At 47.2% G+C, this 27,433-nt stretch overlaps 1 protein-coding gene across 1 annotated transcript in view; it reads left to right on the forward strand.

Annotated features, from left to right (window-relative positions):
• The first annotated feature begins 200 nt into the window (after positions 1-200).
• SORCS3 (sortilin related VPS10 domain containing receptor 3) overlaps positions 201-27,433 on the forward strand; it is a 606,008-nt gene continuing 578,775 nt past the window's right edge. Inside the window, exon 1 of the mRNA XM_032608449.1 lies at positions 201-827. Within this exon, the coding sequence (XP_032464340.1) occupies positions 201-827 (627 nt within the window). The remainder of the gene's footprint in view (positions 828-27,433) is intronic.

Raw genomic sequence — 27,433 nt, forward strand, 5'->3', positions numbered from 1 at the left:
ATCAAGAGCCGGGAGGGAAGAGTGGAGAGGACCAGCAAGGCGCACCAGGCCGAGCCACCTCCTTCCCGGCCGCCCCCTCCGCTCTCCCCCGACACACACGCGCTTGCTTGCTTACCGGCGCCTGCACGCCCCCCACGCCGACCCGCACCTCGGGCGGGCGCCACACACTCGGCAGCCCGAGCCGCGGCAGCCGCAGCGGGATGGAGGCGGCGCGCACGGAGCGCCCCGCAGGCTGGCCCCGGGCGCCCTTCGCCCGGACCGGGCTCCTGCTCCTGTCGACGTGGGTCCTGGCCGGCGCCGAGATCACTTGGGACGCAACGGGCGGTCCTGGGCGCCTCGCGGCTCTGGCTTCGCGGTCCCCGGCGCTGCCTCCTCTCTCGCTGCGGGCAGTGGCAAGCCAGTGGCCGGAGGGTCTGGCGAGTGTACGGAGAGGCGCCGCACTGGGGCGCCGGCCGGGACCAGAGCCACTGCCCCAGCCAGGCGGAGGCAGCAGCAGAAAGAAGCTGGGAGAAGCCGGAGGGCTGTTGCCGGCAGGCGCGCAGTGGGGACGGGGCATCTCGGCTCCTGGCAAGCCTGGCGGTACAAGGAGGAGTCGCCGGGCGCAGTCCCCCAGTGCCCTGGAACGCGGAGACACTCAGGCTACTGTCTTAGCCGATGGTTCCAAAGGAAGCCGGTCTCTGGCCAAGGGTCTCCGGGAGGAGGTGAAGGCACCACGGGCTGGGGGGTCGGCGGCCGAAGAGCTCAGGCTACCCAGCACCTCGTTCGCGCTGACCGGGGACTCGGCCCACAACCAAGCCATGGTGCACTGGTCGGGACACAACAGCAGCGTGAGTACCCACCCGGCGGTGGATCTCTCTGCCGAAAGCGAGGGAAAATGGGGCGGGGGGCGGGAACGATGGGCAGATAGTTGCTCTGGGTCTCGGTGGAGGCAGGGGCAGGGGGGGCTCCTCGACTTTTAGACAGACTGGTTCATCCCTCTTTCCCCACACCCCAACAGGTTAGTGGAGTTTGTTGTAAGACAGCCTGTGCTTTTGTTTACCGGAGACCCTAGGATTGGGGCCGCCCGGAGGGGAGAGGAAGAAGAGGTCCTTTACGGGATCAGTGCCCACTTTCTCTGGTACTTGGCTTGGAGAGTCAGTTTTCCTGTCGTGGGTGTGTGTGAATTCTTGGGTGAGGACACAGATTGATTTGGGGAAAGAACCGCTGGATAGACTGACGGGTTTCTGCGACTGCCCGGGCTTCCCCCCTTTCCCCTCCAATCACGCGAAGGAAAGCCAGGAGGCTGAGGCCACTCGGACTCTGGTACTCCTGCCCGCCGGGCTAGGATGCTGCCTCGGACTCCAGGCGCACTTTCTCCCAGCCTTAGGGGAGGCTGGGCCTCCAGGCAACACTGATTCCCCCTTCAAAACCCAGGCAGCACACAGCTGATTCACTTTATTAGTTATACAGGAGAAACTAACAACACTGTAAAGCAATTATATTCCAATAAAGATGTTAAGAATAAAAAAGAATAAAAAACCCAGGCAGCTGCCCCGAAAAGCTATAGGAGGGGCAGAAAAAAAAAGTTTAAAGTGTGAAGTGAAATTCAACACCCATCCTGCACCCCTCGTTCTCACGCATGCACAAGCACACGTAAGTCGCTGAGCAAAATACTTGCCCCGGCCGCTGAGTCCTGCAACGACAAACTCGCCAAGTGGAGTTGGGTCCCGGTGCTTTCTGTGCACCTCTCTCCACGCCTCTCTCTCCGCTGCCAGGTTAACCTGGAAGCTGCTGTTCGAGAGGTGGCGCCCTGGAGTCCACGCCGGCGGCTCCGGTGCCCGCGGCCAGGCACCGGGCGCAGAGTACCGTCTGCGCAGCCCGCAGCTCGGGCCGAAGGAGCTCCCCACCCTACCCCCCAGCTGGCAGCCAGCGCGTGCAGTCCAGCCCAGGATCCGCGGGGGATGGCCCTCGGGGAAGAGAGGGGACGGCCTCCGACGATTTACTACACTCCCCTGCCTTCCTCGGCCCCCACTTCAGCCAGTCCTGCAAAAATCCTTTCCTCATCTCTGGCTCTGAGGATCAGATCAGAACCCGGCACCGGGCAGAGTCTGGAGGATGACGGATGTCTGTACTGGCAGCTTTGGGGAACTCATTTGATGGGAAAGCACAGCCCCCGCTCCCTTTATATTTCTCTTCATGACTGACATTAAAGATTTCCCTGGGAAATTTTGGCCTTATTTTAACAGGGCCTGGGGGGTGTCACGGGGGTGAGTGGTGAATAACAGGAAAGCCAGAAGTCCACAGAGAGCAGCACATCAGCAATACCGAGCACAGATTTCCTGGTTCTTACTGACACACAGCACGACGCAGGCAGCCCAGCCTGGGTTGGAAGCATTTGGGCAGTGCAGCTTACCAGCAGCGTGGTGGCTGACTCTACCTGCCTCCAGTGAAGGCCCCCCATAGCTTCGCAGTGGACGGCTCTGGACTTGGGCGGTGGGCAACGTGTGCATTCGGAGGGATGGGTGATTGAGGACTTACAAGTCCCGGAAGGACTGTGTGTGTGTGTGTGTGTGTGTGTGTGTGTGTGTGTGTGTGTGGAAAGAGAGAGACAGGTAATTCTCTGACCGCAGGGATTGTGATTCTCAACTTCCTCTTAGTTTGGTAGTGAGGAATTGTGTGTATGTGTGTTATTTTGTTCGTGTTCTTACTCCATGAGGAGGATGGACAGGATGTGTGGAAGTAAATGTACCCCTAGGAGAAGGAGGAGGTGATATCTTCACATATCTGTGATTTTAACACTGCCACATTTGGACAATATAAATTCACTCTGTCTAAAGAGTTTTTTTTATGTTTCTGCTTTTATTTTAAGGATCATTTTCGTGTGTTGACAAATTCCCCGAAGATGGGACGTTAAAGAGTGCTTTCTGCAAGTAGTAATTAAATGTGCCTGGCTTTCTCTGCCCATCTTCAAGGCGGTTATACAGCAGAGGAAGTGAGGGGGCAAGTTTAGCCCTATACCCCCCAGGGAAGTGGCTCTTCAGTTAAAAGCGGGTGCAGAGGGCCTGAGGAGTGGATCAGTTGGCCTTGGAGTCCTTAGTGACAGTGATGCGATTTGGGCCGTTCATTAGTAGCTCCTCAGGGCTTCATTGGTCGTGCTTATGGCCAGTCTCACTGTCCAAGCAAAGGACAAGGCAGTACAGGTGAGTGCAGGGACCCCGTGGTGTCTACGCGCTCTGGTCCAGAGAGTTACTGCCTCTTTAGCTTTCGGGCTGGACCTGCCGCTTGATGATGCTTCACAGGCAGTTCCAGCGAGAAGGGCTTCTTTGAGTGTACGTCTGTGCTGCTCTGAGGAAGACGAGGAAACAGGTTAACATGGGCCTGCCTTTAAGGAAACAACCCTGGGGGAGGAGCTAGGAAACCAGTTTCTGCAACATTACCCAGTTGGTTTCTTTCTCCCCTCCTCCTTTCCTGAGGACAGCAAAAGAAGGCGCTGTTAAAATAAAGCCAGGGGGCTTCCCTGGTGGCGCAGTGGTTGGGAGTCCGCCTGCCGATGCAGGGGACATGGGTTCATGCCCTGGTCCGGGAGGATCCCACATGCCGCGGAGCGGCTGGGCCCGTGAGCCGTGGCCGCTGAGCCTGTGCGTCCAGAGCCTGTGCTCCGCGATGGGAGAGGCCACAACAGTGAGAGGCCTGCGTACCGCAAAAGATAATAAGTAAATAAAAATAAAGCCAGGGTGAGGAGCGATGCAGATGATGTTCCTTCTGGAAGTTCCCTTTATCGTTGGTTTCAAAGTGGTTGGAGATGTCCCCAAGGCAGAGAACATGGGTCCTTGCACCAAGCTCTTTTGACATGAAAAGAGAATTCCATCTTCCCTTCCGACATAAAGGGTGTTAAACATGTCCTTCTCTGGGAAGGCCACCAGTTTAATTGTTAACACATTGTGAGGCTTCCCGCTGTCCCTCCAAGTGCCTCTGGTGGACCTCATTCCTGGCGTGAGGTCCTTTTTGGGGAGAGTTTCCAGTTACCCCGTATAATGGAAAATTGAGCTCCACTCTGGCCGTTTGCGTTCAGGCATAAGGAAGTGGGCATGCAAGGGAAGCACCCCCACCCCACACTATGTGCCCAGCATGTGCCCAGGGGCTGAGAGTCTCATTCTAGGCTTGAGTCACATGTTCACTTTGGTCCCAGGAGTAGGGTGGGATAGCTTGGAGGGCAATGGGGGAGGCGCCCAGCAGGGTTGAGCCAGGAGGGGATGGAGTCTGGGTCCCCCTCTGACCTTTCTTGCCCTGTCAGGTGTTTCGGAGGAGAGGTGAGTGGGCTTGAGTTTGGAGCCTGTACTCTGTCTTATCCGTTGGGCCACCGGGACTGATTGGAGCCTGTATTCTGGAAGAGCGATTTGCCTTTCTCTCTGGTTGTCTCCAGCTGAGATCCTGGTGATTGATGGGCTAGAGAGTGTTTCACAAACACCCAAAGGGAGTCCAGACCCTGTGGCTGACAGGGACACAGAAAAACACATCATTCTACTCTTCTCCTTCAAAAGAAGGAAGGCGCCTCCTTGGTTGGTCAGTGAGTTGGCAAATGGCTCTGGAGAGTGGAAAGCTGTGAAGACAACGGCCCACTTTCCGGGCCCCCTCGGCATTGTAAGCCCGGATGGGGATCCCCTGTTCTGGTGCTGAGGTGACGGTGCTGCACCCTCCCGTAGATTGATCCCCGATGCCTTTCCTGCAGCTCATTCCCAGAGACAGCGATTTGCAGGCTGCTACCCCTGCAGTGTGTCTGGTTGGAAGGACTTGCTAGATAATATTCAATTCATGTGCCCAACTCTGCACCTTGGTGAAGAGAAACAGGGAGATGCTGATAACCCGGCATCCTTACCCTGCTAGCAGGGGGAACGCACAGACTCTCCCAGGCACGATTTCATACCCTTAACTAATTCAGCTGGACGGTGTTCTAAAATATTTACTCTTAATGTGCAAAATAGTGACAGATTTGATCAGATTAATTGTGTTTCACTCACTGGAGCATCTAATTGTGGCTCCCAAACAGATTTTTCAAATAGCTTTTGTCTGGGTTGTCTAACCTTCTCGTCCCCGCTCTCAGTCCCCGTGTCACGGTATCTTAATGCGTTTTGCCTTCTCAGAGGCTTAATAAAGAAGCCTGCCACAAGCTCAATATCAAAAAAACAAACAACCCAATCCAGAAATGGGCAGAAGACCTAAATAGACATTTCTCCAAAGAAGATATACAGATTGCCAACAAACACATGAAAGGATGCTCAACATCACTAATCATTAGAGAAATGCAAATCAAAACTACAATGAGGTATCACCTCACACCAGTCAGAATGTCCATCATCAAAAAATCTAGAAACAATAAATGCTGGAGAGGGTGTGGAGAAAAGGGAACCCTCTTGCACTGTTGGTGCGAATGTAAATTGATACAGCCACTATGGAGAACAGCATGGAGGTTCCTTAAAAGACTAAAAATAGAACTACCATACGACCCAGCAATCCCACTACTGGGCATATACCCTGAGAAAACCATAATTCAAAAAGAGTCATGTACCACAATGTTCATTGCAGCTCTATTTACAATAGTCAGGACATGGAAGCAATCTAAGTGTCCGTTGACGGATGGATAAAGAAGATGTGGCACATATATACAATGGAATATTACTCAGCCATAAAAAGAAACGAAATTGAGTTATTTGCAGTGAGGTGGGTGGAACCTAGAGTCTGTCATACAGAGTGAAGTAAGTCAGAAAGAGAAAAACAAATACCGTATGCTAACACATATATATGGAATCTAAAAAAAAAAAAGGCTCTGAAGAACCTAGGGGCAGGACAGGAATAACAACACAGACGTAGAGAATTGACTTGAGGACACGGGGAGGGGGAAGGGATGAAGCTGGGACGAACTGAGAGAGTGGCATGGACTTACATATACTACCAACTGTAAAATAGCTAGCTAGTGGGAAGCGGCCACATAGCACAGGGAGATCAGCTCGGTGCTTTGTGACCACCTAGAGGGGTGGGATAGGGAGGGTGGGAGGGAGACGCCAGCGGGGGGAGATATGGGGATATATGTATATCTATAGCTGATTCACTTTGTTATACAGCAGAAACTAACACACCCTTGTAAAGCAATTATACTCCAATAAAGATGTTAAAAAAAAATAAAGCCTGCCACAGAAGCTGTTCTTCAGGGGTTTGCCAAAAAGAATCTGGTTTTAATTACTATTACAAGGGGAGCCATCTCCGTGGAGATGTAGCTGGGAAATGCAGGGGGACATAACAGCAGTAACTACCCCTGGTCACCGTAGGCCGGGGGTGGTGAGTGGAGGGGCCGCACGCCGGCTGTTTGTCTGCTCTGCCTTTTCTCTGGTGGCCCGGTTACAGGGAGTGATTTGCTTCTCAGATCCTGCAGTGATTTCCAAGGTAAGCAGAAGTTGCAAACTCCTTAATTGGGAGGCCCAATTTAATGATGGCAGAAATGCAGCGGTTGGAACTCGCTTTGTAGTTGGCAGAGAAGGAACGCGGGAAGTGGCTTCTCAGATTGTGTTGGATTTAAGGGAAGGGAGTTGTGTGGCGGGAAGGCTGAGGAGGGAGCGGGGGCAGAAGGGAGAACTGCTCTTTCCTCGGCTGTGTAAATCCTCCTGTAACTGGGGGCACTTTGGAACCGGGTGGTCGTCCTCCAGGGAGCAGAGAGGTGTGACGAAGCTGGATGGCTGAAACAGGAGGGTGTGTCTGGAGGCTTTATCCAAGGCCCGGTACACCAACGCCTGGGGGCTGGACTCGCCTGTGGATTTCCTGCTTCCTTTGGCCTCTTGGCTGGCTTGAGACACTTCCGTATGAGGAGAAAATGTCAAAGGATGAATTTTCAGCAAGTTTGGGGGAAAAGAGGTCTCGTGAAGTTGGAGGTGGAAAGTGTAGCATGCCAGTGCCTGGTGGGCCGCTTTGGGTAAGCAGCAGTGGCACTATGGGGTGGATGGCCTTCAGCTAAGCATGGTCAGCCCCCTGTTGTGGTAGGTTACTGAGAGAAGGGTCTGGATGCTGCTCTGACTTTGTTGGCAGAGAGTGGAGATGAGAGAGCTCTGCTTTACACGCAGTAGAGAAACTCCACTGTGTTTGACCGAGTTGGTGAATGAGTGAGTCCCAAGTCTCACTGAGCAGAGGCTCTGGAGGGATTGAAAACCCTTGTCCCTTGGGATAGCGATGATTCCTTTCTCAGGCTGTTCATAACTTGACAGGTCCTATAATCAGCAGCATTTCACCCAGGACGTCTTTGTTCTCGCTCGAGTACCTTTAGCCTCTTGAATTAAACTCCAGAGTCCTTTCGCCTGCCATTCAAGGCTCTTCACTGCGTATGTCCTGGATCTGCTTCTCCAACTCTGCATCTGACTATTCCCTGATGGGCCCCTTCACTCTAGCCAAGGCAGCCCCTTCATCGTCCCAGACCCCTTCTTGACTCACGCCTTTGCTCTTAAGGTCTCCTCCACTCAGGATACCCCTCTTCGTCTATTGAGATGCGCCCATTACTCATGGCTCAGTTTAAGATGCAAACATGCTCCTCTATAGAACCTTTCTTAGAAGCATTTATTTTTCTTTCTCCTGTTTATAGAATTTACAGCCTGTACCACACATTTGATTATGTTTAGTTTGCACTTGGTTATTTTATGAGTGTTTTGAAGGTGAGGGATGAGGGATAAAATGCTTAAACTGGCATCTCACCCCCACACCTGCTGTGAGTTCTGCTTTTCTCATGTGTGCCTTGTGACCTGTGGACCGGTGCTTGGCACGTAGCTCAGTACATACTTGCTGAGCTGACCCTGGGAACTGGACAGTGCCCTAGCTGCCCGGGGAGGATGGCTGACACTGTCTCTTCATAGCACTGAGTTTAAACACCTGACTTATTATTTTATATACAACTTTTAACATAAGATGTAGAGGCATCTCTACCCCACTTAGTAAGAGGATGGAAATAGGGACGAGTCAACAATCCTGGCTTCTTCCTCATGTGCTTCAGAGATCACATGGACTCACATAAGATATTCAGCCATTTGCCAAGTGTTCACTATGTGTGTGGCAGTGTTTTGGGGACTGTGGGGTTGGTAGGGCTGTGATGGAGGGCGAGACAAAGAAGGATAAGACAGCATTTGCCTCAAGGTCCTTCTAATATGCTTTGGGTATAAGGCTGCTCTTCTGTAAAGTTAAATAACACATGACAACAAGACAGATATCACGGGGTGATGTGTGGTTAATTGTCAAGTGGTCGTTTCAGGCTATGAGCTCAGAGGAGAGGGGATCACTGTGGGAGATGCTATAGGCATCTTAGACCGACAGAATGTCAAGGCTGGAAGTGCACTTGGGAATTGTTTTCATCACATCATTCAGCATAGAGATGAAGGGTATGAGGCTCAGACAGAAACATGGTACCCTGTAGCGTGGACTCTCTCCTGGTCTTTCTCTCTGTAGCCATCCCCTATGCACTCCTGGTTTTCTCCTTTCCCTTGCTTTTACAGACCATTTTCCTTCTAAGAGGACTCATTTTCATTCCAGTGAGGTAGGGTGCTGCCCATTTTATAGGTAGGATAGAGTGAGGCCTAGTATGAGTATACGCGAGGCTAGCCAGAGAGGCTTAGGAATAGGTTCCTCCCTCCTGTTTCCTGGCTGTGTCCTATGGCCATCCTGCCTACCCACCCAGTGGCTGCAGACAGTGAGTACCAGCTGCTTATATGTACAATCTGTATCTTACTAACTGTTGTTAATGGGGGCCTTTTGTGAGTCACCTTGTTGAGTCAGTGAGTGAACCAAGCCTGGTTGCATCATCAGGAACATTTTCGCTCATTTATTTTGATCAGTGTAGTTTGGCTTTAATTATTTATGGAGGACTTCCCTGGTGGCGCAGTGGTTGAGAGTCCGCCTGCCGATGCAGGGGACACGGGTTCGTGCCCCGGTCCGGGAGGATCCCACATGCCGCGGAGTGGCTGGGCCCGTGAGCCATGGCCGCTGAGCCTGCGCATCTGGAGCATGTGCTCCGCAACGGGAGAGGCCACAACAGTGAGAGGCCCGCGTACCGGTAAAAAAAAAAAAAAAAAAAAAATTATTTATGGAAATGCTGTTCTTTATAGTATGCTAATAAACATACTATAGTAAATTTCCAAAAAGTAATGGAGTCTAAGAACTTCAGCATTGCACAGATAGCTTTCTGCTATTAACTCCTTGCTGGGGAGCAGAGGAAACCATTCCTACTGGGTTGGGGTGAGAGGATCCGGAGCTAGCCGTTTAGGGCTGTTGGTGAGCAAATCTGTGCCCATTGCTACACAGGGGCCTGGTACTTGGCCTGTGCTGGAAGAGAACCTAGTTTAGGGGAAAAGCTGGATAGTTATATAGGGTCATCAAGGATCTTGTTAGGTTGTAGGTTATTTACCCTGGGTATGATTGTATGATTTGTGTGAATTCATACTTGTGGAGGGTTTTCATCATGAATGCCATCCTCTTCAGGATGTGTTAGGAACAGAGGTAGACTGGGAACAAGAAACAAAACCATATAGTAAACAGGAGCAAGGGTTATGGAGCTGGATGCGTGGGTTCGAATCCTGCCTCTGTCTCTCTCTCTCCTTCTCTCTCTCTCTCTCTTTTTTTTTTTTTGATTAAGTTGAATTTAGTCTTTAAAAAATTGAAATATAGTTCCTGTACAGTATTATATAGGTTACAGGTATACAATATTGTGATTCACAGTTTTTAAAGGTTATCCTCCATTAATAGTTATTATAAAATATTGGCTACCTTCCCTGTGTTGAACAGTATATCCTTGTAGCTTATTTTATACCTAATAGTTTGTACCTCTTACTCCCCTACCCCTATATTGCCCCTTCCCACTTCCCTCTCCCAACTGGGAGCCACTAGTTTGTTCTCTATATCTGTGAGTCTGCTTCTTTTTTGTTATATTTACTAATTTGTTATATATTTTTAGATTCCACATATAAGTGATGTCATACACCATTTGTCTTTGTCTGACTTACTTCACCTAGCATAATACCCTCTAAGTCCATCCATGTTGCTGCAAATGGCAAAATTTCATTCTTTTTTATGGCTGAGTAGTATTTCATTGTGTATGTATATATGTATATAGACCACATCTTCTTTATCCACTCATCTGTTGATGGACAGTTAGGTTGCTTCCATGTCTTAGCAATTATAAATAATGCTGCTGTGAACATTGGGGTGCATGTATCTTTTCGAATTAGTGTTTCTGGGTTTTTTTGGATATATACCCAGGAGTGAGATTTCTGGGTCATATGATAGTTCTATTTTTAGTTTTTTGAGGAAGCTCCATATTGTTTTCCACAGTGGCTGCACCAATTTACATTACCAACAACAGTGTAGTATTTGTTGTCTTTTTGATGACAGCCACTCTGACAGGTGTGAGGTGATACCTCATTGTGGTTTTGATTTGCATTTCCCTGATGATTTGTGATGTTGAGCATCTTCTCATGTGCCCATTGGCCATCTGCCTGTCTTCTTTGGAGAAATGTCTATTCAGTTATCCCGCCCATTTTTTTTTTTTTCCTGCCCATTTTTAAATTGGGTTGTCTGCCTCTGTCTCTTAATAGCTGTGTGACATTGGGTAAGTTGTCACCCTCTCTTGTCTAGTTTTTCATCTACAAAAGGGAGTGATAATAATAGTACCTCTCACACTGGGCTATTTTAAGGTTTAAATAAGATATTGTACATAGCAAAGTGTTTAAAAGAAATGCCTGACCTGTAGTCAGTCCTTCAGATATTTTAGTTAGTTTAGTTGTTATTCTTATATTAGAAGGGGTTTTCTCTTCATTTGCAGATGGAAACACGGAAGCAGAGGAAGGAGGTACTTGCCCCAAGTTTCCCAATGAGCTGATCGCAAAGCCCTTGGCTACAACCCAGTTCTCAGTGAGATGCTCATTTCAGCCACTTCCCATAGTGCATGTCCTGACTCAGACGAGTCTTTGCGTGTCTGCCTTCTGTGTCATGCTAAGGGAAACAGTGAAAGAGAGAAGTGTGAGTGGCAGGGGACCTGGCTGCTTGAAACTCATACTCAGAATTTGTAATAGAAATGATTAGAAGCAGGTGCTTAGAGTCAGGTTAACGATTATACTAACAGATAGCTAATAAGTGGAACATTTTTTCAGGGCTTTTATTGAGTGGAGTTTTGAGAAAGGCATCCAGAAAGATGAAGAGTAGCTTCTCTTGGCTTGGGCACCCATGATTATTCCTCACAGATAATCATGGAAGACTTCTTGAAGGAAGTGAGTGAAATGTGTGTAGCTTTCATAGAAAATAGGAGAACACAGGGCTGCTGGGACTGGTGGACAAGAAAAGCCTGGAGGGCCAAAGACTCATTTCATCCAAGTCATGGGATGGACCTTGGTGTTCAAGGTTTGTTTCTCCTTTCCATCTCCTACCTCTGCTTTGTGCCTGGCATGAAATGGGGATATCCGTGGCTGGAGCTCTCTGCATAATATCTGCAGCCTCTTTCCCAGAATTATCATACTGGCCAAACCCATGAATATTTTGTAATAATCCACAACCATCGAGGTACAGGTTTGTACCTGCCTGTACCCTCTTTGCCTGTACCCTGTGCACTTCGAGTGGAACCTGAGATCCCTACACAGACACTAGAGGGAGTGTTGCCCTGGGAAAGAAGTGAAAATAAATAGGATGAAATAATGAAACAAATACTGCATGAGGAATTGTTCCAAGGGAGTGAAGAAGAGCGGTAGTGGCCTGCAGGTTCATCGTGTGAGGGCTGGTCTGGTGACCCATAGATGAACAATTGATTAACAACCGCGCAGTTGAGTCCTGGGGGACTGATCATTCGGCCCCTTCCCGCAGAAAAAAGGAAATGGATGTTTTATTCTGCTGTCCATTCAACCCGTAAATGACTCTACTAAGACTCCAGGCGTAAATGCAGCCAGAAGTGATGCTCAGGCTTGGGTCTTCCATCTCGTCTGCATTTTCTGCCTTTGGGCTCCCTCACTTTCTTGGGCATCGTGGTCAGTTAACATGAGCTTATTGAGTTGAATGACGTAAGTACTTTCTTAAATACTTAAAACTGCCTGGGTAAAGAATGCGTGTCTTGGGAATGGGGAAGAATCTGGCTGCTTCTTGCTGCCTCCAGGCCTAGGGTCTGCATCCCTGGGACATCACGATGGCCTCTCACCCGTTCCCAGGTCCCGTGTACCTGACTCTGTCATCTCTAAGCCTTTTTGGCATCTATGTGAGGTAAGCAGTTTCTCTTCCACATGGGTAGAATCAGGTTAAAGAGTACACTGCTGCGTAAGAAATGAACTTTTTCCTTTTAAAATCTGTTCTCAGTGGGAGACGGAGAACAATTACGGAGTTGAACATTTTTTTCAGTTGCTCAAGCTGCCATATCTGAATGTGATTACACGTACTGGGGGAACTCGTCACGTTAAGAGTTTTGAGGCCATGGTACTGGAGATACAGAGAAGCTTGTTTACCAGGGTGGAGGCAGGTAGAGGAAAGAATCTTTAGAGGCAAAAGAGTTGCTCATATAACTGTGTTGCTTTCAGTGTTATCTGTGCTTGAAAGCAAACTTTTCACTGGAAGATTTCTCAAAACTCAGACATTTTTTTTCTGATATGGGAAGGCCCCCAGGCAACAGTGATTTCAAACAAGTCTCTGAGCCTTAGTTTCACTGGCTGTAAAATGAGAATAATACTGGGATGCTGTGAATCTTACAGATAATACTCTGAAGGGGTTAGCATAGTAGGCTATTACGCTGGTTAAAAAATGTTAGTTCTCATTAGCGCCTAGGCAGGAAATGGGGTAGGTTGAGTGTCTCTCCTTTTGTAGTGGATATGTTGGTACCCTGCCCACATGCCCTCTGCACTTGCCATCTGTCTGCAATCTGGCCTGACTTCTAACCACCAGCACCAGGGACTGTGTGCCCACTGGGGCTTTCTTCGATGACACAGGTGCCGGCTGGAAGCATCAGGGAATTGATTTCCATCAAGGAGTAGGAAGCAACCACTTGACAATGACAGTTGGAAGCTGGTGGATAAATACCCCAGCTCCCTTGCCCTTTGGGGTGGGGTAACTCTGAAGCTTGCTTTCTACACCATCTCCCAGAGCCACCAGTGGGATTAAGCCCCAGTTGCCTAAGGTGGTAACATGCTTGCTTTATTGGCTACCTTCCCATCCCTATCTCCTTTCTCCACCCCACAGTCAGTATCACCTGGGATCACCTACCAACTAAACTATGCTTGACCCTTCAACAACGTGGGGTTAGGGACATGGCCCTCCACACAGTCAAAAATCTGTGTGTGACTTTACAGTTGGCCCTCCAGTATGTGAAGTTCCATGTCCGGGGATTCAACCAACCAACTTAAAGACAGGCAGAGAGAAAGAATAACTTCTTACTATTCCTTTGTGTTCTATTCAGGCCTTCAGTGGGTTGAATGAGGCCCACCCACATTGGGAGGGCAATCTGCTTTACTTAGTCTACCAATTCGTATGTTAAACTCACCCAGAAACCCCTTCACAGACACATTTAGTATAATGTTTGACCAAATTTCTGGACGCTCCGTGGCACAGTCAAGTTAACACATAAAATTATCCATCACACCAAATCAGGAATTTCCCTCATCTCTTTAAAAATTCTGCATCAGGCCCTACCATGGTACATACTGGGTACAGAGAGGGAAATGGAGTCACTGACCCCAGTTGTGAGAGGGTCTTCCTGTTGGGTTGGCACCTTCCAGAAGGAAGGAGCTCAGGTTATATTGAGTGGCACGAATATGACATGGGGGCTTTGAGGAGGGGACACACACCCAGATTAGTTTTCACGGTCATTTCTCAGAGCTAAAGAGCTCCTCCCCATCCCAGGGCATGTGCTTGGTCTTCACAGTGCATTGTCTCCCTCAAATTTGGACCTCTACCTGCTGACGGACAGTCTCTCACCTAAGAATAAGGTGTGATTCTTTTTTTCTTAGACTTTGTCAAGGTTTTGGCAGGAAGCAGCTGAGCTTGCAGTTGGTACCTTCCCTCCTGAGATATCCTTAGTGAGGGGCATCACGAGAGGTTGGAAAGAATACTGGCCTGGGAGTGGGGATGTGTAGATGGCCTCCTGGTTTACGTTCCCTCTTTTCAGCAAGTCACATATTTCTTAGGTGTAAGAGAAAGAAGACCCTTCCAGGTATAGTGGCTTATTATGTCTGTGAGTAAAAAAAATTTTAATGGGCTCATTAGTAAGGAAGGGGTCTAGAACGATAATTAACAAATACTGGAGAATGCTTTTTTCAAGCCCGTATAAATTTGGTCTTATCCAATGCAGATGTACTTACTTTCATTCATTCATTCATTCATTCAGTAATTTGTTTTGCTTACTGTGATGCTAAGTAAGTTATTTGGATTTTCTGGGGTTCAGTTTCCTTACCTATAAAATGAAAGAGTCACTCATGCAACTCTTGATCCAGGCCCATCTCACCACAAGCTAGATATGGTATTACGTCAGTCATTTCTTTACGTGTGAAACGGGGACGATTCTATTCGCTCCCCTTATGTCACAGTTAAATAATGAGCTACTGCACCTGTCCGCCTTTTGAAAAGAGTGCTTTTCAAAGTGCTGTGAACAGGAGCCATATGAGCAGGGGGCGATACGAACTCACGGTATTAGTTCACGTTACTTCTCCTTCATTCCTTGAGTCGCTGGAGGTCCTTCCATGGCAGATTTGAGACCACGTGTTTCTTTTGCCTTCTCCCAGCACAAATGAAACACTATCATTAGTGCACAAACCGTGGTGCTAAAAAACTCGAGATTCTTATTCCAGGCATGATGTACAATTTATTTCAAGTCACATCTGATATAATGAAAGTCTCAGATGGGAGTGTAATTTGATGTTTAAAAAAAACAACAACATTTGTTTCAGGACTTGACCTGTATTGATTGCTCTGCCTTATTCCTTTCAGACAATATGAAGTGTTTGGGGAGCATCTACTATATGCCTAGTGATGCAGAATGTGTAAAAGAGTGCACCATGGCTTTGTTCCTATTGGTGAGGCCTATGATGCCGACTGGATACCCAAAAAGCTTATAGTCTTGTGTGTGGAAATCACATTATTAGACTAATATTGCAAAGAACAATGTGAGATCATGTAAAATACGTGCTGAATTTGAGCATTCTTAGGAAATACATTGAATGTAATCAAGACCACAGTAAGTGGAAACCAATAAAATGTTTACAGTATTATGGTTGTTTTATTATCTACAAAAAAATCCAGTAGCATGGTTAGAAATAGATGTAATCCTCATGACTAAATCCGTGTCACTTGATGAGAAGTGTTCTGAGCTTTGAGGTCAAATCCATTATTTTATGCTCTGACCGTTGCTCAGAATTCTGCCCTATTAATTTGGACTATTTTTCTTGGTCTGCTTTTGTTTTTCCTTGAGTTTCTAATTATTTTATCTTCCTCACAGGAAGACAAACTTCTGTTTTTTTCATCATAGCACTAAGATATTCCAGCTTCTTAATTGTATTTTTAGTGGATATTCTAATTTGTACTGATTTCCTTCTAGGCCTGCTTCCCTATTGTCATCTTGATATTTCTATTTATTTTACCCCTGGATCAGTGCCTCTGTTTCTGGGATTCCATTCCGCTCTTTTGGGCTGAGTTTCATTTTTCTGTGGTAGATCCTCAAGTATTCTTTTTCACAGAGTGCAGGGTAATGTCCTGGCTTATTCCTGTTTCCTGACATAAACATTGCTAGGTTCCTTTTAACTCTCAAAAGTTCCTGCCTTAGATGGTACATGATACAGTCACCCAGTGCTTGAGTGATACTTTTTATTGTCATTGTTGACATGTCTAAAATTTTTATTTTCATTGTTGACATGTCTAAAATAAATTGGTTCATGTGGACATAGAAATCCAAGGTCAAAAAACTTACCCTTGGGTCTTTGAAGTTCTTAGAGTATTTGCTAGTTTTGCATCACATGCTGTTTTTGGATGATGTGTGGCTTCCCCCTCAGGGGACTGATGAGGGTGGGGAAAGGATATGCCTAGCATGGGACACCGTGGCTTTGTTCCCGTTGGTGAGGCCTAACCCTCTAAAGGAACCTCATTCATTAAAACCAGATTTATTCAAAATCAGCAGTACAGTGTGGGAGATTAAATAAATGCTCTCTGGAGCAATTTGCCGTAGACCTTTACCTGAATACCTTTAATATATAACTCAACCAGATGAGGTAGTCTTGGCTACCTTTTATTTAAAAAATTTAAAATAGCTTTAAAAAATGTCATCGGATATTCAGCAGGTATTTGTGGGGTGCCGTCTGTGTGCCAGGTGCTGCTGGGCTCAGAGTACGTAATGGTGCGCTCTGAAGGAGAGGTTCGTGATACTCTCAAAGGTTACACCAGCGACATTAACTTGGAGAGGGCAGAGAGGCAGAGGGCAGATGAGCAAGGTCAATTAGGTGAAGAGGAACGGGCAGAGTGTTCAGGGCACACCGCTTCTGTGGCATGAGGGAGCAAGGTTTCGGGAAGGGACAGAAAGAAGGACAGAGTGGCTGGAGCAGAAGGTTTGTGGCTAGGGGCTGGTGAGAGATGAAGCTAGACAGGCAGGCGTGGGTTAGACCAAGCAGGGCCATATGGGCCCCTGGGAAGGAGTTTATTCTTTGCCCTATGAGCAAAGGGGTGAGCCTCGGGAAAGTTTAAAGTCGGAGAGTCATATAATTAAATTTGACCCGCCCGTGGTTTGGAGGGAGAAAAGGCTGGGTTCTAGGAGACCAGAGTGTTGCCATGGCTAAAGAGGATGGTGGCTCGGGTGGTGGCAGTGTAGATGGTGAGGAGGAGCCCACTGAAGAGCTAGCTATTCAGTGGGCGTGCTTGGTTGTGTTGTCGCCTCCTCTGTATAGTCCCTCACTCCCCTCTCTAACTCCCTTATATTGGGCTTTTGTCGTGCCCTTTCTCTCTGGGTGGGGCATTCTTCCCCATCTCCTACCTTGGGTTTGGCCTTGTGACTTGTTCTGCCCAATAGCAGGAGTGCCACTTCTAAGCTTAGTTATCAGAAGGCATGGTGTATCTACATGCTGGCTTGCAGCTCTGCAGTAGCCATGAGAAAAACGTGCCCAGGCTAGCCCACCAGTCCTGGGTAGAGAACTAGAGACAAGTCGTATGTAGCCACTCCCAGCCGAGCCCAGCCTAGATCAGCCCAGCCCAGCCCAGCCGTGGGCAGCGGAACTGCCCAACTGAGCCCAGCTGTGAGCAGCCAACCCACAGCTGCCCTGTATACTTACGAGAACAAATGGTTGTTGTGACAGTAAATGATTGAGATCCGAGTGGTTTGTTCTGCAGCACTTGTGCGGCAAAAGCTGATACAGCAGATAAAAGCAACAGAATTTGATAGACTGGATGTAGCAAATTTGTGGGACCATGACTACAGTGTAAAGGGAGGCTCCCTTATATTTCAAGATCATTAACCTCATACATGCTCAGGGCTGTACTTAATTGTGTCTTTTTGGTGGTTTCCTGCCACTCACCTCTCTTTACAATTCATGGCTTCTTTTCCTGGAGCCGATTGAAGTAGGTCAGATTCATGGTCCAAAAGAATTAATCTTCCACTCTTTTTCCTTCTCCCTTCTCATTCTCTTTCCAACAGCCTGATCAGATTCCAGCAGAGTGTTCGAGCTGAGTGGTCCTCAGATCCTTCCACGAGGGCCGTCAAGCCCTAACACTCAGTGTATTCTTGGTAGAGTTGAAGTCAATTTCTGCTCTAGCGGGGAAGATGGGATTTCACTTAAAGGGGGGAGAAATGTGGGGTAAGGGATTTTCTTGGTCTTGACTGAGTATTTAAAATACATTAGTGCTGATAAAATATTTAGCTTTTAAACAACAAATTTAATATAGGGAATTGCGTTTTATTTATTAATGGCTGTTTCAGGGAGGCTGGTAGGAGTTGTGCGAAAGTGCACTGTTGTGATTTTGCAAAGTATAGTAATTACTGTAATGTTTTGTTGAATTATTAATACCTACTATGCCTGCAGGAACATACTCTTCCGCAGTCAAATAGATTTCAAGATTGCCTTTTCCCTCTTCTGGTTTTGTTTTGTGTTTTCTTTTGTGCATACTTGTGAATTTTTAAAGAAATGGAGTTAGGAGGCAGAGTGGATAATATTGTGTGAAACGCCGTTGTCACACCCTGTAACTGAACACAGGCAGGCAGTAGAGAAGCACTGTGGTTCCTTGACAGTCCCCTGCCTCAGCCAGGCCTCTTTGTAGTCCAGACTGAGGAATGCTGGCAGAATTGTCTGGGGAAAAAAGGACTCATCGGTGGGCCTTTTTCATGAGCTGAGATGAGGAGAGTAAATAGTAGGGAGGTCATGCGTGTGCACACGTGAGTATGATGTGCACACACCTCTAAGCAGAGCTGATTTGACCTGTTGATGGAGTTGGCGGGTTTTCAGGTGTATGTGTTGAAACAGTACTAGCATCCTTTATTAGATATTTCAACAGCTATGACTTAGTGTCTGTTATGGCCTCAAAAGAAATTACTGGGGATGATGATGATGATAGCTTAGTGGTCGTATGAACGGGCTCAGGCTGCAAGAGGACTCTGAACCCAAGAGCGAGGTACACATAGGAGCATCCCTTTTGGTTGTGACTAAACTGAAACTGGAAGGCCAGCCTCCACATCATCATCTCTCAGCTTTATGAAATGGTCCAGATCAGTCAACATCTGAGATTCACGTTTTCTCATCTGTATATTAGTTGCAAGGATCAAAATGAAATCATATATTTGAAAGGGCATTACAAACTATACATTTCCAGACGTGTAAGGGAATGCTGTTGTTACCAAATCATAGGAAAAGTTGCTCATTCTCGTGCTGTGATTTTGAGGGGCAGCAGAAAGGATTCTGTGCTCAATTTTTTTTTTTGCGGGGGGGAGCAGAAACTTCACAATTCAAGAGTCATTCCTTCGGGTTAAACATTGTTCTCTCCAAGATCCTCTTAAAATATAAATAATTCAGAGACAGTATTTTTAGAGCTGGAAAGAACACATAATGATCTAACCACATCCTTCTCCAGATTTGAAAAATATAGCCAAGAGAGACTGTGGAATGCTTCAATTCACCAAGATAGTGGAAGGGCCCACACCAATGTCCATCTCTCTGACTTCTAGTCCAGTGCTCTTTTGTAACACCTTGATGTTCTTTAGTTTTCCATTAAGTTCTTAATGCAGTCTAGAGCTTTTTCTCCCAGTAGGGAGCCTTGGGCAGAATGAATAAATTAGATGACTTGTGGAGAGACAGAAGCTGGGGTGCTTTAGGTGGTAGAGTAGTGCTTGGGTAGATGGACCAGACTTCTTAGCTCCACCACTGACCAGCTCTTCCCTGGGCAAGTTACTTTTCTGAAACCCAGCTTTCTCTTTTATAAAACCAGGATTATAATCCTTATTTTGCACAGCTGTTGTGAGGATTTGGGGAATTTGAAATGCTTGGCTTGGTGTGTGCTTGAAAATGGAGAATAATTATCACATGATAAGAGGTCCTGAAGATTAGATTGGTCTACCTCCTAGTAGGTCTACTTCCTGAGAGCTGTTTTCCCCACTGCAAAGATGTGTGTTTTAAGGGGAGGAGGAAGCTGCCATTTCCCTTCCCCAGGGTTAGGGGTGGAGGGACTCATGAAACGCTCCAGCAGAGAAGAGCCCTGCACAGTGGGAAAGGATCCCATAATGGACAGAGGTGTAAGCTAAGACTTACCAATAGCCTTCCCTTTCTCTTTAATCTCAGATCCAGCCCTATTTAAATTTCCCCTGAAGGGGGTGGAGATGGTGAGAAGGTAGGGATGGGCATCTTTAAAGAACAGCAGGTGACTCTGAAACAAACGAAAGCACTTGTGTCCATCTGCTGCATGGCTCTGTCTCATGGGGCTCCACTTCTTGTTTTAAATTACTAAGGTAGTTTCCTGAAAACAGGTTTCAGTTTTCCTAGAGAGAGTTTATCCTGCTTCCAGCAAGTCTATCCTGAATTCCTTGTGAGCTGGGTAAGATGCATTGTTTCTTGTGAATTTTAGCAATTAAAGCAGGGCCACCCATGGGTTAACACTTGGGTAGAGGATGACATTTCCAGGGTCAGTAGGAGATCGAAAACACCCTGGAGGCTGTGTCAGCTCTCAGCCATGGAGACTGGGCCAGTGTTTGCTAAAGCGAAATAAGAAAAGAAAGGGATGCGGGGAAGAGCATCCTGGCTCTTATCCTCCCCTCTGCCCAGTGTCCTCCACTTTTCTCACTCTTCCTGGTCTGGGAAAACGTTCTGATAGCAGTCCTTTACTTCTTCAGTTCCTTTTCCTGAGGTCCTTGCATTTTATTTGATTTTTTCCAGCTTTATGGAGGGTATAATCGACAAATAAAGATGGTACATATTTAAGGTACACAGTGTGATATTTTGATATATGTATACATAGTGAAGTGATTACTACAATCATGCTAATTAACTTCACATAGTTACTGTTTTTATGTGGTGAGAACATTTAAGATCTATTCTACTAGCAAATTTCAAGTATACACTGTAGTATTATTAACTGTCCCCACCATGCTGTACATTAGATCTCCAGAATTTACTCTTCCTACATAACCGAAACTTTGTACCCTTTGGCCAATATCTCCCCATTTCTCCCACCTCCTAGCCCCCAGCAACCACCATTCTACCCTCTGCTTCTATGAGTTTGACTTTTTAAGTCAACTCACATATAAGTGAGATTTCACATATAAGTGAGAGCATATGGTCTTTCTTTCTCTGCCTGCCTTATTTTACTTAGCATAATGTCCTGCAGGTTGCAAATGACAGGATTTATTTTTTTAAGGCTGAATAATTATTTTGTTATATATAAATGCCTCATTTTCTTTATCCATTCATCCATTGATAGACATTTAGATTGATTCTGTATCTTAGCTATTGCAAATCATGCTGCACTGAACTTGGGAGTGCAGATATCTGAGATCCTGGTTTTATTTCTTTACGATATATACCCAGAAGTGGGATTGCTGGATCCTGCGGTAGTTCTATTTTTTTGTTTTTTTTTTTTTTGTTTTTGCGGTACGCGGGCCTCTCACTGTCGCGGCCTTTCTTGCTGCGGAGCACAGGCTCCGGACGCGCAGGCTCAGTAGGTGTGGCTCACGGGCCCAGCCGCTCCGCGGCATGTGGGATCTTCCCGGACCGGGGCATGAACCCGTGTCCCCTGAATCGGCAGGCGGACTCTCAACCACTGCGCCACCAGGGAAGCCCGGTAGTTCTATTTTTATGTTTGTGAGGAGCTTCCGTACTATTTTCCGTAATGGTAGTACCATTTTACATTCCCAGCAGCAGTCCGCAAGCCTTCTCTTTTCTTGTCTTTATATAATAACCTGTTATTTCTTGTCTTTATACGTCTAATAGGCATTCTAACAGGTGATACCTCATTGTGGGTCTGATTTGCATTTCCCTGATGATTAGCCATGTTGAGCATTTTTTCATGTATCCGTTTGGCCATTTGTATGTCTTCTTTTGAGAAATGCATTTTAAATTTGACCTCCTAATGGTGAATGAAAATCTTCCACCTCTGTTGGCAGTGGTTTGGAAAAGGCATTTTAGGGATGGGGACCCTGGAAATCATAGCCTGTACTAGTCGTCTAACTTTTCCACCTTCAGGGCTGGCATTCGGGGGAGGGAGGCTGGCACCATTCCTGACCGGAGATGCTTTTTTTCTTTCTCACCCATAACTGAGCCTCAAAAAACTCCTGTGAGGTGAGAACAAAGGGCTCTTACTGAAGGATAGCTTCTATCTCTGTGTTGGTCAAATGCTTCTCATAGTGGATTTTCTTTGGTTAAGGAGATGGGGTATTGGGGAGAGCTCTATTCTGTTTTTTCACCTTAAATTTTATCTACCTATTTATTTAAAAATATGTATAACAGAGCATTTGCCCTTTAAAACATTTTTAAGTGGCTTTGGTTACATTCCGTGCTGTTGTGCACCCATCACCGCTGTTCCCAAAGATTTTTCATCGTCCAAGCAGAAATTCTGTAACCATTAAACAATGCCCTTCCCATTGCCCTGTTCCTCAGACAGCTGAATTCTCTTCTTCAGTATCTGAGCAAGTGTTGAGACTTGCAGTTTGTTGCTCTCTTCTGTTTTTTCCAACCCCATGCCTAACCATTTTCTCACCTCTGCTCTCACTGCAGGGGCCCCTGGAGCTGGGAGGAGGAGACGGGCTGGTGAATATTCAGGGCTGAGAGATGGGCTCAGACAGCTGCTGGCCACCCTCCCTTCTTGCTCTGGGTCTGTTCCCTTCCCACCAGTAGTGCCTTTCGCCCGCGCCCTCCTCTCTACCATGAGCTCTGTGCAGGAGCGGGCCTCTCCATCATTAGAGCAACCAGTGGGGTTCTGCTGTAATTAAAGGAAGCCATCGGGAGGAAGCAAAGCAGAGCAAGGGAAAAGGCAACCACCAACAAAACATCTCATTTCCCGCACAAACTCCCTAACAACTGCATCTATCGGCTTTCATGGGAACCTGCTTCCTTTAAACACAGCAAAGGGAAACCCCACAGGATGGTGTGGGAAAGCAGGTTATTAAGTTATCCTCAGACTGCTAGAGTGGAGACTTACTCCTTTTTTTTCCCCCCTCCCTACCCTGCAGAGCAAAACTGATCAAATATTAGAGTCGAAAGAGACCTCAAAGGCCATTTAGTTCAACTTCTCCCCCAGGACTGGGGTTCCCTCCATCACTGGCCCCTCTTACACATTGTTACCTGATTCCCACCCTCCCCAGCTCCCTAAATTTGAAGACTCTTTACTAGCAGAGAACTGGCCACCGAAGCCTGTTGTCATTTATGGCACTGACTCCGGAAATGTCTAATTAATTCATTTATCCAATTAACCCCTTGCTCTCTGAAATACTTTTTCTAGGTTGCTGAGCAACTGGGATAGACTTAAAACACATGCATGCTGCTGGTGAATGAACCACCAGTTTTTTCCTTCACCTGGCGCCCCCCGCTCCTCTTGTCTCCTTTTATTTTTCTGATGCACGGTAATGAAGAACATCTCCACCAGCCTCCAGCGTTCTCCTTAACGCATTTCTGAAGGTAATTTTTATGCCAGACATTTGTCATGGACAAGGAGAGTGACAGAATATACAGGTACACAGAGGTGCGTTTGCAAAATAATGGAATTAGCCCCGCTCAGGCAAGACCTGGGGAGAACTTAGCTGGTGCTGGAGGCCTGGCCAAGGTTAGGCTCAGAGGTGTTCGGGAAGTTGGTGGCGGGGGGGGGCGACTCTCTTCCGGAGACGTGGCAGTAACAGGGGCAGTGGTTCTATTTGTCTTTATGGTCTGCCCTTCCTGGGGAATTGTCATTGGTCCCCAGCCTGCAGTGCATTGTGAGCGCTAACCAGGAGGGAGGACTTTAAGGGAGAGAGAGACAACATCCACCCAGGAGGGCAGCAAAGTGCCTTGAGGAATCAGCCTTGAAATATAACACTCTCCTGTTACAGGATGTGGAAATGCTACATGCTGCTTCAATGAGTTAGAATGTTAGAACTGGACTTTGAGCCCAGGCTTCCATCCTTCTCTGTCTTTATAGATGAGAAAATTGGAGCTCTCAGAGGATAAACCATTTGCTCAGTGTCTCACAGCCAGCGTTTAGGGCTCCAGAGTCCCAGGCCTTCTCACTGGATCACACTGCTCCTCTTTGATCTTATAAAGGGAGCTTTGTCCATAAAATTAGTCACTTGAGTCACCAAAACTCAATTTTAAAAATTGACTTTTATTTCGCAACAGTTGAAGTTGGCAGTGAAGATTTGCAGAGTCCAAGGATCTTGGCTTCTTCTTTTTTATTGGCTGTGCTGCATGGCATGTGGGGTCTTAATTTCCTGACCAGGGATCGAACCTGCGCCCCCTGCGTTGGAAGTGCGGAGTCTTAACCGCTGGACTGCCAGGGACGTCCCCCCAAGGATCTTGGCTTCTGTTCCATCATTCACCTTGGCATATGTCTGTTGCAGAGGCTGGGGCATGTGCTCCAACCCAGTATACGGTATGAATAAGGAATGATTCCTGCCCTCAAAGAGCCCCCCACTGTAGTGGAGGAGATGGACCCTGAAGGAGGGAGGGACTCCTTCTTGGAAGGAGGCATTCAGAGAGGAGGATCTGGGCCATTGGACCAGAACCCAGATCTTATGGTTGAAGGGGCTGTGAGGGTAGGAAGGGGGTGGGGGACATTCTTGGGCAAGAGAACAGCATGGCCAAGCTCAGGAGGCATGAGAGATTATGTTCGGGGACTGGAGAGTGGCCTGGGAATGGGGCCTTCAGGCCGTTTGACTTTCTCTGAGACAAGGTAGCCGGCTCGGTGCTGCCCATAGTGACATCTGGAAAACATTGTCTCCTGCTCTCCAGAATAATAAGAAAGCACGGTTATATCATCTATATGCATGTGTGGATATAGAAAAACATATGTCAAGTTTCCTGGATGGAAGTGACTTCCCTTTGAAGTTGGTTCATAAATAATGATGAAGGCCGTAAAAGTACACGCACGCTGCACACGTATTTAGTTACTGCTGTGGACCAAACTTGCCAGCTGCCCAGACAAATAAAAACGGACTCTGCAGTGTCTAAAGCACTGGCTCCCAGAGCCTCCTGTGTGACCAAGGGAAACCTTTTATTGAGAAGGACCTGATCCTTGGCACTCAAAATTGTGTCAGTCACTCAATCTGCAGTTTCGAGGGATAGACAGAGAAGGAACTGGCCTTGGCAGTGAGCACCCTGACCAGGCCTTCCCAGTGCAACAGGTGCTTCTGTACTTCCAAGCATTGCTCATCTGGGTAAAGCTCTCATTTCTCCAACTGTGCAGACAAGGCCGGGCTGACTTTTGCAGAACCTAGAGATGGCAGACAGCATTGTGGGATGCTCCTTAGTGTAAAATCTCTGAGAATTTTCTTAACAAGGTGGTTTGAGTTCCTCGAGGAATTAAGCTGGGGGTGGCTGCTATTTTTCTGGTAGGACTTGTTACTATAAAATGTAACAAGTAACAATGCTGGGCCCACAATCACAGTGGTCTGTCTTTGGAGCAATCAGACGCACATGGCAGTCTAAGGCTCTGGTAAGGAAGAGTCCGTGGCTTTTTATTCAACAAACAGTTCGTACATTGGACTTTGGTGGATGAAGCCACTGTCTGCTCGGGTCTTCCTAGACTAGAAGGTGGAGTCGCCCGTAGTCACTGCCTCTTGTTCGTTCCTTTGACTTCCTTCGGTGAAAAATGATTCTTGTCCTGGTGAGGTCTGTTCAATCCATTCTTTTCCATATGGGGCTGCTAATGTGTGTAAGGGATTAGAACTTTCTCTCCCTCAGGTCATCCCTTGCCATCCCTTGGGTGATTTGGTTTCCCATTTTCTGAGATTATCCCACAGGGCTTGTCTCCTACCCCCCCTTAATATAAGGAGGCAGCGTGCATCTGGTGCCAGATTTCATTCAACCCTGTAACAATCGCCCCTTTATGACATCACTGCTCATCACCATGGAAACAGTCCCGGAGTCACAGAGACTGGACTGTGGCATCATAGCATCAGGCAGGACAGGGGGAGAGGAGAGAAGAGAATTGAGACTGCCCGGAGGGATGAAATTCCAATAAAATACCATGTGATGGCAGGATGTGGGGTTTTTCTGTTTGGATTCTTGAATGGAGAGTCTAACCATGGGTTGCCAGAATAAACCTCATCTAGGATAAAGAGGAAGAGCTGTGGTGGCATGTGGACTCTGGACTCCGAACTTGTTTAAATGTAATGAGTCCTTTGCTGTGTTCTATATGTATTGCTCGTTTGATCCTCACAAAATCTCCGTCAACTATTGGGTCAGAGAGGCTCAGTAATATGACGCAGATTCCACAGTTGGAAAAGGCAGAGCTGAGACTTAGAGGCAGAAGTTGTAGCCTGTGCTGTCATGAGGCTTACAGTTATGTGTGTGTGTGTGTGTGTGTGTGTGTGTGTGTGTGTGTGTGTGTGGGTGCATGTGTGTGTGTTGGAGACAGTTATTAAATAAATAAAATAGAAATCGTGAAAGCTGTGGTAGATGTAAAGTGAATACATGGTGCTTCAGTGAGGAGGTGTTGGAGTGTGAGTGGAAACTGACTTACGTTCGTGTATTAACTTTGGGACGTGGCTCTGCATGTAGTAGGTGTGCCCTGAAACACACGAGGCCCTGGGCTCCTAAATGCTCCCACCTGCCTCAGCTCCCCTGCTGGGCTGCTTTCCTCTGCCGTGCCCCCATCTTCCTGCACCCGCACTTCCGCATCTGTCTGCTCCCTTCTTCTGAGATCTTCCTGCCAGCCCTCCTCCCTTGATCCTGATTCTTCCTACCAGGTCCCCACTACCCCCTTCTCTGTCTCTAGACAGTAATCTCAAGAGAGAGAAGACATTCTCCTCTGATGTAAAAAAATCCTTGCTTTGCGCAAGGATCAGGCTTAAACATCTGCTGCAGAAATAAAGGAGCAGTGGCCCTTTTTTGAATAGGAAAAACAAATCATGGCTAGATTTTACACAATGAAAAAATATTCTTTTTTAGACTTCTGTTATTAAACTGTGGCTGATAAATGAATGGACAAGTAACAAATGAATAAAAGGAGACACCCCCAAGGAAGTGGCCAATCATGTTTAGTTCAGCAGCTTGTTTTCTGTTGTGGTTTGCATGGCTCACGCCGATTGTGACTGCAAGTCGTAGTCACGTGATCTGGCCACATATTCTCTTAGTAAAATTGGTCCAAGTCTGTATCACTAATTAGCTTAGTTCTTCGCAGGGTTCCAAGAGCTGTAGGTGCTTTGCTATGGACCACTTCTGGGTGCTGCTGTCCTGGTGCCTCACCTGGGAGATGGATGGGTCTAAGGAAGCCCACTTCTCTCCATTTGTGCCACCTTGCTGAGCTGTCAGGAGTGTTTGGTGCCTGAGTCACGGCCCCTTCATTGTACCCCTGGGACTTAGAGTAGACAGCTCTCTATTTGGTCTCCTAAGTTGAGGTTGCCCATCTCGGCTGAGGACCTTAGTGGTTGGAGCTCTGCTATGATACTTTTACTGTGACAGGCCTGTGTGTGTGTACGCACACAGGTGCACAATGTGTACGGTGTTAGTAAGCCGTATGAGGTGCATTTACAATCCAAGCTTGTTCTTTCTAGGATCTAGAGTGTGTCAATGTAGCCGCTAACGTGGCCCTTCTGGACCTGTGCTCTTGATTCTCTAAGAACCATTTATGACTGGCACATACAGAACCACCAGGTGGCTTTTTTAAAGGTCATGCATGAAGAGTCATGTAGTGAATTATTTTATAGTTAAGATCACAGACTTGGGAGCGACATAGACATGGCTTCGGCCTCATCTCAGTTGGGCCTCTTACTAACTAGATGGTCTTGGGCGATTTACTTATATTCTCTATGTGTAATGTC

Source organism: Phocoena sinus, chromosome 16, assembly GCF_008692025.1.
Source record: "Phocoena sinus isolate mPhoSin1 chromosome 16, mPhoSin1.pri, whole genome shotgun sequence".
NCBI classification, from domain to species: Eukaryota; Metazoa; Chordata; class Mammalia; order Artiodactyla; family Phocoenidae; genus Phocoena; species Phocoena sinus.